At 50.6% G+C, this 14,547-nt stretch overlaps 1 protein-coding gene across 1 annotated transcript; it reads left to right on the top strand.

Annotated features, from left to right (window-relative positions):
* The first annotated feature begins 11,475 nt into the window (after nucleotides 1-11,475).
* On the top strand, nucleotides 11,476-13,569 carry NKX2-1 (NK2 homeobox 1). Its single transcript, XM_088529357.1, has 2 exons — nucleotides 11,476-12,183; nucleotides 12,862-13,569. The coding sequence occupies exons 1-2, from the start codon at nucleotides 11,817-11,819 to the stop codon at nucleotides 13,530-13,532; spliced, it is 1,038 nt and encodes a 345-aa protein (XP_088385483.1). The 5' UTR covers nucleotides 11,476-11,816; the 3' UTR covers nucleotides 13,533-13,569.
* The last annotated feature ends 978 nt before the right edge of the window (nucleotides 13,570-14,547 follow it).

The raw sequence follows: 14,547 nt of genomic DNA, 5'->3' as shown, positions 1-14,547 counted from the left end.
TGACTGGAAGAAAGATAGCTGGTGGATAGAAATTCACCCTATCTCTAAAAATTGCCCCCAAAGGCAATTGTCAAATGAAGATGGCTTTGCAACAAGGTAACTGGAAGCACAGTGCGTGTCAGATCATACATGAATGAGCAAAGATTGTATATAATAAATTATTGGATCTTTCTAATGTAAAGCCTATATATTTACCCATCTAAAGAAATGCTTGGTGCTCCATAGGAAAAAGCATTCTTAGTTTTTTTCACTGCATTCCTTGTAGGGGTATTTGGGAGCATTTTCTTCTCCTTCCCTAACACAGATGTTCTGCCGGATAGTTTCTTCTCCATTTTATTAACATTTTTATAAAAGTATATTGAATGTTAATTAGAAAAATAATCCACCAAAACATCCTGCTTGTTCTAAAAACAGAGGTAAGAGTCACTGTCTTCTAAGGGAAGGAAGAAATACTTGAAAATAGATCTCTCATCTGTGTAGAAGAGAGATCAAAACTGAACATTATTTTCTAAGTAGCCAAGAAAACAAATCATATAAGAATTCAGACCTCTGACCACTTCTGAAGCAGAAAGCTAATGGAAACAGCACCTCACTGGGGACATTACTGTGTTTCATCACCTAACAGTGACCCAGAGGGAAATGAAATAGAAGAGAAATGGAGCTGCGTGTGAGGGAGGTGGAACTGTTCTCATTTCTGAATCTGCAGCAAAATAGTCTAATTGGATAAAAATCACAGGAAAATGAATAAACACCAGAGGAAAAATATTCCCAATCCTTGTAAAGAAATGACATGCAGATTGAGGGGCATTCAAATTCCTCTGTTTCTAGCTTTTTTTTAATGAATGCCGGCTACATAGTGACTTGCTCAAACCGCAGTTTAAGAGACAGCAATTCAGCTCCTTATGTGGAACAGGACACAGAGCTGAGCAGCCAAAGTTCATTAAAAACTTTCTACAGAAGCCAAAGCATCCACAGTAGCCAAATTCTTTGGATAGACATTTTTCAGACATTTCAGACCTCTTTTAATATATTTTATGTCTGAAGTGTTTGGTCACTGTAGTTCACAATTTTCCTAGGCATGAGAATCCTGCAGGCTGGAAACTACTGCTAGCACTCAAGCTGCTCTGCGTGTTTCGTAGCAAGGCAGTCAGCTGCGAGCCTAATACCTGTCCTCAGGAGGACAGGGCTAGCCTTGTCCCACAGGCACTGGCACTTGGGTCAGCTCCTGTGAGAAGAGTATAGTGCCAGGCAACTGTGGTAAGAGGAAGACAGGCGATTATTTGAGACATTGAGAGAAAGATCAGAAGGTTTATGGTTAGAGTCATAGTGCTGGGGCAGGTGGGGGAAGTGAACAGAGGTGGCACAGATTTAATAAGGTGGCCACCATCATTGCTGCTGTGGCCACAGCTGAAATGCACAGCTCCTACTGCCGTCCCTGCCAGCAGCTCTGCTTGCTGCAGCAAGCAGTACCCAAAGTAAGCTCTGTTTGGAAACCCTTGCTTCATGTAATATGTATTTCCATTTAATGTTTCCAGGCGGTATTCAGGACAAAGCTCTTTTTTACTGAAAAGGCACCAAAATGCAATAATGAAAGCAAGTACACTTTGATAGGTTTTGCAGTGTAAGCTTTAAAGGCTGTAAGTACTAGAGCCTCTTCCCACTGAATTTAAATGCAATCCTTATTTTTCACTCCGGAAGAGTCTTAGGCCACAGGTGGCAAATGGCGGGGAGGACCCCCGCATGCAGGCGGTGGCAGAGTGTGCATGTTCCTGAGCCACAGCCTGTTTGCAGCCCCATGGGCAGAAATCTCGGAGCTGTTGGGTCACCCAAGGGTTTCTCCTCTGCAGGCAAGGAGGCTATTGGAGTCTCTCTGCAGTGCCGACTGCTCCAGCTGGGCCTGCTCTTTTTACCACAAAACCTGCCGTCCAACTTGGGCATCCAGCTGTCGGAGAGGTCAGAGGAGCCAAATAGGTACTAGGCAAATTTGCTTTAAATTCCTTAACCAAAATATGTTTCCAGAAGGGAACACTCATAAATTTGGGCTCATATTTTTCCCATATGACTGTAAGACAAATCTTTTCCTCTTTTCCCATCTTAAAATGGCCATGGAAGCACTTCCTCCTCACACCCAGTAAGAAGAGTCTGAGATCCTACAGGGAAGGTGGTACAGTAGGGCCCATTTCTTTTCTCTAGGGGCTTATCTCACAACTGGACAAATCTGAGGTTTTCTCCCTGCCTTCTGGCAACCTGCTGAGGACATGTGGGGACCCCCTGTGAAGCTGGTACCCCATGGAGTGGCAAAATAAGCACAGCAACTATGTGTGCAAATGGCAGAGTGTTTTTCCTTCCTAGTCCTGTGTTAAGTGCATGCTGAATGAGTTTGACTCCATGAATGCAAGGACATCCAGCTCAGGTTGCCTACTCCTATATTAATGCGTAAACAAGTTACCCACTTGTTTTCTTCAGATAATTTTATTAAAGGAGAGTAAAATGCTGTAGAGGATTCATTCTGGTTCCAGATGTAGAAATGGCGCATGTATAATTATCAGTGTGGGTAGCAGTCCATCTCACATCCTTACTTATGCCAGTGAAGGGCATTATCTCATTATATTATCTTAGCAGCCTTCTTTCCCTGGAATTTGAAATAAGCAAGGCACATAAAGGAATGATGAAACAACTAATTATAAGAGACATTATTTCAAAAACTGCACAGTAGTCAAAATCCATTAATGGACTATTTTACATCATTAAACTACTTCCAAGAAAGTATCTAGGTTATTTCAGCCCAAACGTTTCTACATTGAAAATGTAACTTGAACCTAAGTCCACGGTTAGCTATTTTTTGAGTAAGTGTAATATGTGCTTTCATTTATGACAGGGAAAAGATGAGTGAAATTTTTAACTTCATTATTTCTATCATCCAAAGTAATTTAGAAGATAGTCCTGCTACAAGGAGACTCTTCTGCACTAGAATGCTAATAATGACTAATGTCTGTGGAAAAAGAAAATAGAGCTAGTAGCAAAGACTTGTTTCAACATATGTTGTAGGACTTTTATTTCAATAAAAACTGCTATTCTGATGCAAAAGTAGAATATGTCTTGGACTTCAAAAAGTTGGGAATATTTTTTTTTTTAGGTTGGGTACAAATAGGCTTGGTTTTGGTTTTGGTTTGGTCTAACTCTCAGTTCTTCAACCCAACTGAATCTCAGGTTTCATTCCTTCTTTCTTACCTATCAACTCCAGGAAGAAAGATGATGTCTTGTTATACATATGAAATATTTTGGTCAGGATTCAGTTGTAAGTTACCCTTTGGGAGCAAAAGAAACATCCTCAATGGATTAATGTGTCCAAAGGGAAGAAGGGTGGCTGCATGGAGCACAAGAGCAACATGTGGACCTCAGCAACTCATCTGGGAACAGCTCTGTTTTCTGCCTTTTTCCAGTTAGGTCATTTTTTTGTTTTGGGGAGGGAGAAAAATGAAAACATTTGATGAACCATTTGTGTCACCTTTCATGTCAAGAGCAACATCCTGATAGATTCCACACTTTGCACTGTGAAGTTTTCGTAATAAACTTATTTGGCACAGTGAATGCAGAGAGTGGAAAAAAAATAATAATTAAAAAAAAAAAGTCTGAGCAAGGATATGGCTGTACAGAAAGTCACAGGAAGGCACAAAGACCCATTGCTCCCAGGAGTAACTTAGTGTTACAAACACCTGTAATTCATTACCTCCATCTCTAGTCCTTGCACAAAATAGAGGGACTCTGCCTTCATAGGTGTGTAAACCGGTATGGGTGCATTGGTGCTGGAGTGAGTAGGCCACATGCATTGCTTTTACAGCACTTTTGGGTAGATACAGCACTTCAGGGTGGCCCAGGTGATGGATCCTGCTCTGGCTTCCAGGCTGTTCTCTCTGGACCATCACCATAGACGTGATGAGAGCAGCTGACAGGACAGCCAAAGTCCTGTTGCACACAGGTCTCATGGCCCAAGAAGAGCTTCCCTGCCACTGTGCAAGGAAGGTCAGAGACCCTGCTTACAGCAGAAAACTCTTGCAGCATGGCACCTATAAATGGAGCTATTTGAGCTACTAACTGAATGCTGACAGGAGGGAAGCACCTGTTACATTCACACTCTGGGCCGTATGTCAGTACCTAGTTAACAAAAAACAGGCTGGGAAAAATGCTCCAGAGCGTCCAGCTTAACGAGTTCCGAGTTCCGTAGCAGGACCAATAAAGTTCATTGTTGAGTTTTGCTACAAATGGCTTCCTTTGTGCTGCAGCTTTTTACGCCAGCTTTTAACTAGACCTACCAGTTGTACAACCCAGGCTGAGGGCATGATCTTCCCAGGAGACTTTGGTTCCCATGAGCTGAAAAGGACACCTCTGAAACATGACTGGAATTGCCCTTGGGCTTCTGAAGTGGACCTTTTTTTCCTAGGAACCTTCCTACATCCTCTATCCCAGGAAGTGCAAATCAAGAGAGAATTGTGTCTCTTTGCATATTCATATACAAGGGGAAAATGTTGATTTTTAAGGCTCACATAAGGGGAAAATAAAGTCCATCTAACTCTCATAGTAGGCAATTTGGTCAGCCCAAGGTGCTACTGTCCTACCATGCCTCGATGCAGTGACTCATCTCAGCTCTACCCCTTAGTACTTCATCCCCTGATGAAGGCAAGTTTGTCATGGAGGAGAGAGACATGGCCAATAGACTCCCTGCCTCTGGAAAAGTGAATGATCCAGCAAGTGGTGCAGACTGACAGCCAGGCAGCCCCTGCAGAGGAGGAGCTGAGCTCAGCCCCCGTGGTCTGCACACACTTGCTGAAGGCTTAGGGGTGACCAAGAGGCAGAATCATGCGCAACAGACAGTTTTTATGTAAGAAGTGTGTGTGTGTGTGTGTGTGTATGTATGCAACCATGAATTTTCAAGAGCACAAATTTGAACATAAATTTGGCTGCATCACTCCAAAGTGAACCCTTGCAGTGGCCACAGATTATAACAGATCCCTGCCCTGATTCAGGAACAGGCTCATCACCAGTACTTTCTGTAAGACAGAGAAGACCCCTGCACAGGAGGAAAGGAGATGCTAGAGTGATAATGTATCTGAAGAGGCTAATCCCACTCTCTAAATCTAGAGAAATGCACAGATGGGGCAACAACGCAAAGGGATGACTAGCCGCATAATCATACCCATCACCGAAGAGGGCGAACGCACATAACCCCTCCTGTTCCTTTTTTTTTTTTTTTTTTTTTTTTTTTTTTTTGTCTTGGCTTTATGTCCCCATTCCCTTGCCTGCGCTGCACTTCGCCCGACGTCCAGCGGAGGCTGCTGTGGGTCGCCCGCACCCAAAGGGCCACAGGGAGCCCCGATCCGGTAAATCCCTTCCTGGACGGGCTTGGGAGCCTCGGGAGCGCAAACGCAGCGTCCTACCTTGCAGGGCTTGCCCTTGTCAAGAATAAACAAACAAACAAACAAACAGACAGACAGACAGACAGACAGACAGACAGATAGATAGATAAATAAAAGATTGACGGGGCCAGCTGGCATCTTTCTTCCGATGTGAAGCTCCTGGGGATGCTCAGACCAAGCTGCAAGCGGGAGAAGCGCCGGGAGGCAGTGACTGGAGGACTCTGGCAGTGACTGGAGGACTGTGGGAGGCAAGTGGCAGAGGGGTAGCCGCGCACAGACCCACCCGAGGCCGCGCAGTCTGCGCGGGTCTGCGCGGTTGCCTGGAGGTGCCGGCTGCGGCCCCGTCCTTGGCTGGGTGGCCCTGCCCGATTCCCGGTGGCAATCTGGCCTGGGGCTGCTCGCAGCCCTTCTGTAACTTGCCCGCGAGTTTTGCCGCGAAAACAAAAGCAAAGCAAACAATTCCCCTCCCCCAGCCCCAAAATAAAGCTCGGCACCACCCGGGCCGGTCGAAAGGGCTCCTTTGTCGCTCTTAAATGAGATATCTTTGCAAGCGCTCGCCCCTCCCCGAGCCAGCGGGAAGCCGCCTGTATCCCTGGAAGCGAGAGGTAGCAGGAAACAAAAGACAAACTCCGAAGTGACATTGAAAATAAAAGGGAGCTTTGGTTACCCCCAGGGAAAGGTCGAGGGGGAAAGGTCGCCTTCCCGCCAGCGCACGTACTCCCGGCGGCGCCCCCGGGATCTGCTGCAGCTCCATCCCCGACCACATCCTCACTCCATCCCTGCTCCATCCTCACTCCATCTCTGCACACGCACGCCCAGGGCAGGCTCAAGTCCCCCGTGCCCCGGCCAAAGCAAGGAAGGGATAACTCAAACCACTCTGCTCATCTCCCCTCTGTCCATCAGCAGCGGTAACTGGATGTCCAGTGTCACGCCCGGACCTGAGGTGTTTCCCCTTCCCCAGCGGGGACTGCGGGATTTTTCCCTGGTGCTATCGTGGGCAGAGGCCACGCCACCACTGCCAGGGCAGGAGCAGCTCTCAGCTCCCGCGGAGCTCACTAGGGAATGGGAAAGAAAGGGCAGGAATGTGAAAAAATAGTTTTAAAAGCTGCATTCCCTTCTGAAACACTTACAGATGACTAGACTAAGGACTATAAATATATGCACAAATGTACATAGGCACATGTCCATTCCCTGAGAGGTGCACTCCTCACATATGCGCATACATGTGGTATATACATGTATACAAGAGCATATCTCCTATCTTAGACATCCTAAACATCTGTATATAAAATAACTATGTCAATCCAGATGGCATTCTGTTTGTAGGTATTTAATGGTAAGTGATGAGTGTTCAGGTTTGAATTTATATCTGCATAATCCATACTTTTTTTAATTAAATCTTTCTGTAGTACAGCTCTGCAAATTGCCTCAGCAACCAGCTCCCAGTCAAAATCACCTTGACTCAGATGCACCAGAGATGCTTCTGGGACAATATAAATCTAGATGGGTCAACACTTGCACTGAAAGTGTTGTAGCTGTGACAACCTAGAGACACTGGGAAGGCAAGTGTGGAGGGTTGAAAAAGACAATATATTAACTGTTAACGAGAAAGGAGCCAGCATGAGACAGAGTTAGTGTTTGGCGCGGCCCCCAAACCCTGCCCTAGTACACTGTGCCTGGCCCTGTGTGTCCCCTTCTGTCCAGGAATGCCGTGACCAAGGACGAGGTGGCAGATCAGGATAGGGCTTCAGCCACCCGAGAGGTGCCAGGGAAAAGTGCTGAGAGCACCAGCTTCTGCACCAAGCAGGCTTGCAAGTGGGGTCCGAGGACTGGTCACCAAAGTGCCTCCAAGACACCTCATATGCAGGGACCTCCATGCACCGAGTAGCTGCAGGTGCACTGAGGTGGGGGGTGGGGGGTTTCTTTAGGCTCCAGTTGCTCGTTCGGATGCCCACGCTAGGTGAGGAGGTTTCCCTGACCTCCTCCAGTTTCGGAGCTTCTCCCGTTTTAGTGAAATAACCCGGGCACGGTGCGGCGGAGCTGAGCTTCCCTCGCGCGTCCTGCCCCCTGCCCGGCGTGGCCCGTGGTGACAACGGCAGTGGCCGCCCCACGCGGGGACCGCTCGCCCCCGCGCCGTACCGGGCACTCCTGGTCCTTGGGGACTACCGGGACAGCGGTTTTATTAGCCCCACGTGCCCAATGAATTAACATTAAAGTTTCTCAGCGCTCACGGAAAGTCGGCCCAACGGGATGCATTGGCAGCTGGCTGTCCCGGTGGTGGCGGGGGACTGTCTCACATTTTCCAGAGGAGGGGGTATTGGAGGACAATTTAAATGCCTCTATATGTATGTGCTAGATTTGTGCTGATGAACCAAAGATCAGGGTAGAAGCAACAGCTCAGCCCAGTTCAGTTCTTGCCACTTTCACGGAGTCTCCCTCAGGGAGGGCTCTGGCCGCCGCGGGGGAAGCTCTCCAGCCTCTCGCTCCAGCGGCAGCTGGCGGTTCAGGGCAGACTCGCGGTTGCAGGGAAGGACCCCCGGCCCCGGGAGCGTGTGCGGGAAGAGCTGGACACTTGCGTATTTGTGCGAGAAGTCACAGCGGCGACCCGCCCTTCCGCACTCACCCCTTGGGGACACACAGTGCCTTGTGCCTTTGCGTTAATAAGTTACGCCTTAAAAAATATACCTCTCTTCGAGAAAGAACTGCCAACAAGTCGTTTAGTACCTTTCTCCTCTCCCCATCGAGCTCAGATGCTTCAAAGGTTTTAGGCACGTACTGAGAGCCCATCGCCCCGGGCGTCTGGGTGCACGTGTTGGAGAACTGCTCTGATCGGGCTCGAGCTCCTGCATGAGCCCCGCTTGCGGAGGGAAGGGCAGCGGAACCATCGTTTCTAGCTGAAAGTGTCTGAAAAGGGAAGAGCGATTTGGGGCAAAATGCCGAGAAGAGACACAGGCAGAGACGTCCCCCTCCCCCGCGCCTCCGCGGCTGCTGCGCGGCGAAATGGGTGGCAAGTCCGAGCTGCGGCCCCTCCGCGGCTGCGGCTGGACGAGCACATTGGCTTCCCATTGGGGAGGCACCGCAGCTCGTATAAAAAAGACATTGTTGCCTTTGGAGAGCCCTGTGCGCACTTTCAAAAGCTGATCCTTGAGTTCCCAGCCCCCGCAATCCAGTTGATGAGGAAACGCGCTGCGGTCTTGGTGGCACCGTTTCCATTGGGATTGGCACCATTTGATTGACAAAGTCTCCCATTCTTCCACCTCTCGAGTGTTATCAAACGGATTGTGTGGGGTCAGAAGCTATTGAAGGGACGTCCGTATAGCCGCATTCTGCAAACACGGGGTGAAGACCGTGCCTTTCTCATGAAAATGCGTCCACCAGGCAAGACGCATCTCATCTTCCCTGCTCTCCTCCTTAGCATTTCCTTTTAACTCGAGCGTTTTACTAAGCAGCATCACCAGGTAAACGAACACATCCCTAGAGGAAGCCTAGGCAGGACCCGTCGAGGCGGCTACACTTCCCGGGGAGGAGGCTGCGGGAGGGCATCTCTGGCAAACGAAAGTTGGGGTGGAGGGTTGGGGAAGATAGAAGTGAGCGGATGGGACTGAACAACAGCAAACAAGCTTTCTTGCTAGTTGTCCGGAGGTTGATTTGCCATCTTACAATTATTCTGCGGTTACAGTTATTCAGAGCTTAACTTGCTTCCATTTCACTAGAGCAATTTAGCAGGGAAGGGAAAAAAAAAAACGTGCGGCTGGGACGTTGCGGGGTGTGAATGCGCCTGCATGTGTTCAGTGTCTTTATAAACTAAGCGATCAAACCCGACGAGCGGAGTTTCACCCTGCTCCGCCGCGAAGGCGCAATTGGAGCTCTAGTCCTGACTCCCCTTCGCGGGACTCAGTTTGTGCGGAGCCCTGGCCGGGCTCACTGGGGGCGTCCTGCGGGAGTGGATGGCCCCGCGCTAGGCCGAGCCGCGGGGCAATCCAGCCCGCCGAGCCGCAAGCGCAGCCCCCGCGAGCCCGAGCGCGGGCGCGCAGCGCCGCGCGGGGCGGCGGAGCCCGCGCAAGGGAGCGGGGTCGCTGCCGCACCACGAGCGCCGTCACCCCCGCCCTTCGTCCCGCGCTTGAGCCGAGCGCAGCTCTGTAGTGGCAAATCCTCTGGGAAAGCCTTTATTCCATCCAACTCCCTTCCCCCCCACAACCCCCCCCCCCCTTTTTTTTTTTCTTTAGGTTAATAAAACGGGTACGGTGCTGACGGATGAGAAATATGGGGGCGCGGGGGACGGGTATGGGGAACAAGATAGGCTCGGATGTCTCTCTTTGTAGGAGAAAAACTAAAGATCGTGCTGAAAAAAAAAAAAAAAAAAGACGCGCAGAAAAAGGAAATGAAAGTGGCGAGAAAGATCTTCCAGGGAACGGGATAGTCAAGATATAAAATTTGAAAAGGAAACGAGAAGATAGTAAAAGCAGCCTCCTTTCTAGCCCTGAGTCGCCCGTTCCTGCTCGTGGCAGCCCCGCAGACTCACAACAAGCCCCTCTTCGGGGTATTAAGGCTTGAGGCAGCTTGTGCCGAAAGAGGCAGCTGAGATGATGTGGAGGAGCTGAAGGCCTGATTGAAAGAAAGTTGCCCCGATTATATTTGTGTGGAAAAGCTCACCTCTTGCCGAGCTCTAAAGTGTAATCAAGGCTGAGGCTTACACTTGAAGGATGTTAACTCTCATACGGGAACCTACTTTCTCCTAAACGATTTCTTGCCTACTGAATGAGAGCCTCCCAATTGAAGCAAAATGATCCTTATGTACTAATATCAAGCACAGCCACAAAGCGACCGGCTATTTATGCTGCCACTTTAGACAAAGATATTTAGTTATTCCCGGGTAGCAAGTGCACTTTTGCATTTTTAAGCACGAACCAGCCGAGCACAAACATATTTACAAGTGCAATTACAAAATAGTTATTTGACACTTCAAAGTCACTGGGTTAACTATACCTTCTCTGCAATTTTCTTAATATTCAGGTAATCACTTTATTGGATGTGTTTCCCAGGACAGTAGGCCTGGGTGTGAAGTACTTAGGGGAGGTTTCTCCTCGCATCTCGGGAACACCCGAGAAATATGAGCTTTGGAGGCACTGGACAACTTGGGAGATTTCTTCAAAGCCCGGAGTGACACCGGCTCCTCGCCGCATGTACGTGCGTGTGCCTGGGAAGGGGCTCTCTTTTGTTTTCACACCAGATCCGAAAGTGCCAGAAATGGCACCTCCGTAGGAACTGCAGGAAATTCACTGACAAGGTGGTGTAGCAGAGGAGCTGAAAGGTCTTCTCCACCTCGGCACTTGTGCCACATAAATAACTTTAGAAGGCGGCGGCTTCAGGTTCACAGGGACCACGGCAGCCTACGACGCTCCTTCCCTTTGGGAATAGCGAGTGGCACGCGGCTCTAACCTGGGTATTTTTTTCAGCAGACCCTCGATCCTTGCGACTAAATCACTGCTCCCCTTTGCACAGTTGCATTTTCTTGCTCTTGGAAGTTAAAAAGAAAAAAGAAAAAGAAAGAAGAAAAAGAAAAAAAAAAGGAAAGAAAAAGAAAAGGCGGGGGCGGGGAGAGAGAAAGCTAAAAAAAAAAAAAAAAAGCCCCAGATGTACGGAACTTAAGGTTTTAGGGAGAGAATTTGCCCTCGCGCTGGGGGTCTCGCACTGGGGGACTTAGGAGACATGAGAGAGGCTCCCGGGATGTTGAACGGCGGAAGCTGCTGAGCCCGCATCCTCAGCGGATCCCGCGCGGAGCCTCCGCGCCGCGGAGCTGCCCTCCCGCGGCCGCGCTCCGACGGGGGCAGCGGCGCCTCTCACCGGTCCCGGCGCTCGGCCCGGCGCGCACAAAAGCTGCGAGCGGGTTTTCAATCCTCTCGGCCAGCCGAGCGGGGCTTTTCGCACTGCCTTCGGTCCCCCCTCCGCAATATTGCCACCCCCGAGAAAAATAAAACGACTTGCGCTCACGGGGTCTCTCTCTCTTTTTTTCTCTCTCTCTCTCTCCTTTTTTTTTTTTTTTTTTTTTTTTTTTAATCCTGACAAGTAAAACTTAAAGGTGTTTACCTTGTCATCAGCATGTAAGCTAATTATCTTGGGCAAGATGTAGGCTTCTATTGTCTTGTTGCTTTAGTGCCTATGCCCCGCCTCTGGTGGCAGCCTAAAACCTGGCGTCTGGCTAAAACAAACGAAAGGCAGCCCTGAGCCTCCACTCAATCCAATTAAGGCGGACTTCGTCCACTCGGTTACGTGTACATCCAACAAGATCGGCGTTAAGGCAACACCAGAATATTTGGCAAAAAAAAAAAAAAAAAAAAAAAAAAAGATTTGCCTCCCCTTCCTTTTTTTTTTTTTTTTTTTTTTTTTCCCAGCCGCCGAATCATGTCGATGAGCCCAAAGCATACGACTCCTTTCTCAGTGTCTGACATCTTGAGTCCTTTGGAGGAAAGCTACAAGAAAGTGGGCATGGAGGGCACTAACTTGGGGGCTCCCTTGGCAGCCTACAGACAGTCTCAGGTTTCTCAGCCGGCCATGCAGCAACACCCCATGGGCCACAACGGAACGGTGACGGCCGCCTACCATATGACAGCGGCGGGGGTCCCCCAGCTCTCCCATGCCACGATGGGGGGCTACTGCAATGGGAACCTGGGCAACATGAGCGAGCTCCCGCCTTACCAGGACACCATGAGGAACAGCGCTTCGGCCACAGGATGGTACGGAACCAACCCGGACCCCCGCTTCTCCTCAAGTAAGTGAGCCACGCGGTGGGCGCTGGTGCGGGGTGGCCGCGGGACCGGCCGCGCAGCTGCCCCGCGGGTGCGGGGGCTCGGCGCCAGGGCAGAAGTGGGTCTGGATCGCAGCCTCCCCCCATTTCCACCCCCTCCCCCCAATTCCTCCCCCCTGCCCGAGCATCGTGTCCGGTCCCTCCTCCCCCGGGGGGCTTCATGGTACCTCGCGGGGCTGCCGGCGGGACGAAGGGGGCGCGCAGCCCCCGAGCGACCCCGCGTAGCGAGGCAGCGGCAGCGCAGGGTTCGCCGTCCGGCAGTGCCGCTGCCGCCCGAGGGACCCGTGCATGTCCCCTGCCCCCGGTCCCCTGTCCCCATCCCTCTGCCCGCCGCCGGGACCGGGGACAGCTGGGGCGCCGGACCCACGGCTGCGGAGGCGCCGGGGCAGTGGGCGAGCCCGGTGCGGTCGCTGCCACCTCCAGGTGCCACCGCTGCAGTGGCCGCCAGCGCGGAGTACCCTCCGGCCCAGGCAAGGGGCAAGCAGTCGCCGTTGTCACAGGGACTGACCCGGGCACGGAGGGGCCACGGGGAACGGGCTGCAAAGGGGGCTCGGCGGGGCCGGGATGCGGGGGGCTGCGCGGGACGGCGGGGCTTGGGGCCCCACTCAGGCCGAGCTTAAACCGCGCCGCTTCTCCCCGCAGTCTCCCGCTTCATGGCCCCCTCGTCGGGCATGAACATGGGCGGCATGGGCAGCCTCGGCTCCCTGGGCGACGTGAGCAAGAGCATGGCCCCGCTGCAGAGCACGCCGCGGAGGAAGCGCAGGGTCCTCTTCTCCCAGGCCCAGGTTTACGAGCTGGAGAGACGTTTCAAGCAGCAGAAATACCTCTCTGCGCCGGAGAGGGAACATTTGGCCAGCATGATCCACCTCACACCGACTCAGGTGAAAATCTGGTTCCAGAACCACCGCTACAAGATGAAGCGGCAGGCCAAGGACAAGGCTGCGCAGCAGCAGATGCAACAGGAGAACGGCTCCTGCCAGCAGCAGCAGTCCCCCAGGAGGGTGGCGGTGCCAGTGCTCGTGAAGGATGGCAAGCCCTGCCAAGCAGGCTCCAACACCCCCACGGCAGCCATCCAGAGCCACCAGCAGCAGGCAGCGACAGCAATCACAGTGGCTACCAATGGCAACAGCCTCGGACAGCATCAGAGCCACCAGACAAACAGTGCGGGGCAGTCCCCAGACATGGGACAGCATTCGGCCAGCCCTTCCTCTCTGCAGAGCCAAGTCTCCAGCTTGTCCCACCTAAACTCTTCTGCTTCTGACTATGGCACTGCCATGTCTTGCTCCACCTTGCTATACGGTAGGACCTGGTGAAAGGATTAAACAAAGCGAAAGAAAAGAAAAAAGGGGGAGGGGAAAGAGAGAGAGAGAGAGAAAAAAAAAGATTTCCCCAGTCATACAAATCTCTGTCCTGTCCAAATCAGTGTTCCCCCCCCCCCCCTTTTTTTTTTTTTTTTTTTTTGGTTTTGGTTTTGGTTTATCCGAGTGGTTCTCTGAGTACTCCTCAGAGACAGAGGCAGAGAGACTCTCAAACTTACTTTTTTTTTTTCTTTTTCTTTTTTTCTTTTTTTTTTGGTTCTATTGCTACTGTTGATGGTTTTTGGTCTTTTCGTTTTTCCCCCCAAGGTTGTTAAATGGGGTGTTTTTAAAAAAAATCGGACTAATACCAATGGAGCAATCTGCAAAAAGGGGACCTTACTTAGACATGGTCTGAAGGCTTGGATTTCAGATGTACACTTTGCCAGCATCTAGGACTTGTATGTAAATATAGAGATTTGGGGGGATGGGGTGGATTTCTCCAAAAAAGCATTCGCGTCACCCAGACACAAGAAGCAGCTTCCCCCACCACCCGGTCTCCTCTCGCAGCGCCGCCGCCAGGGCCAGCGCAGGGAGATGTGGAGTCATCAAAGGCTTAGCTTTTATTTTCCTCCTTACGTTTGATGTGAATCTGTAGCTGTATAATGCTGTCAAAAGTTGGACTAAACCCATAGTTTTTAGTAACCTGTATATTTTGTTGTAAAAAGAAAAAAAAATACAATCAACCAAACCACTCCCACATTTTTTATGGACACTGATCGCCCCGTCGTAAATCCTCTGGCAGTTTGTTATTTGCGCACGCCGCCTTTTCATGTTGTAACTTATGTAGATATTTGGCTTAAATATAGTTCCTAAGAAGCTTCTAATAAATTATATACATTACGCATATTCCCTTTTTATTTCCCCCTTTGGTCCGCCCTCCGCCTTTTTTTTTTCCCCCTAACGGAGATGCTACCGTGATGCTCCCAAACCCTGACCTCCCCCTACCCTTCCGAGGACCCAGACTCTGTTC

The sequence above is a fragment of the Tinamus guttatus genome, unplaced genomic scaffold, assembly GCF_059628265.1.
Source record: "Tinamus guttatus ecotype Peru unplaced genomic scaffold, ASM5962826v1 Tinamus_guttatus_pri_ptg000327l, whole genome shotgun sequence".
Classification (NCBI taxonomy): Eukaryota; Metazoa; Chordata; class Aves; order Tinamiformes; family Tinamidae; genus Tinamus; species Tinamus guttatus.
This window is presented reverse-complemented; position numbering and strand designations above follow the sequence as displayed.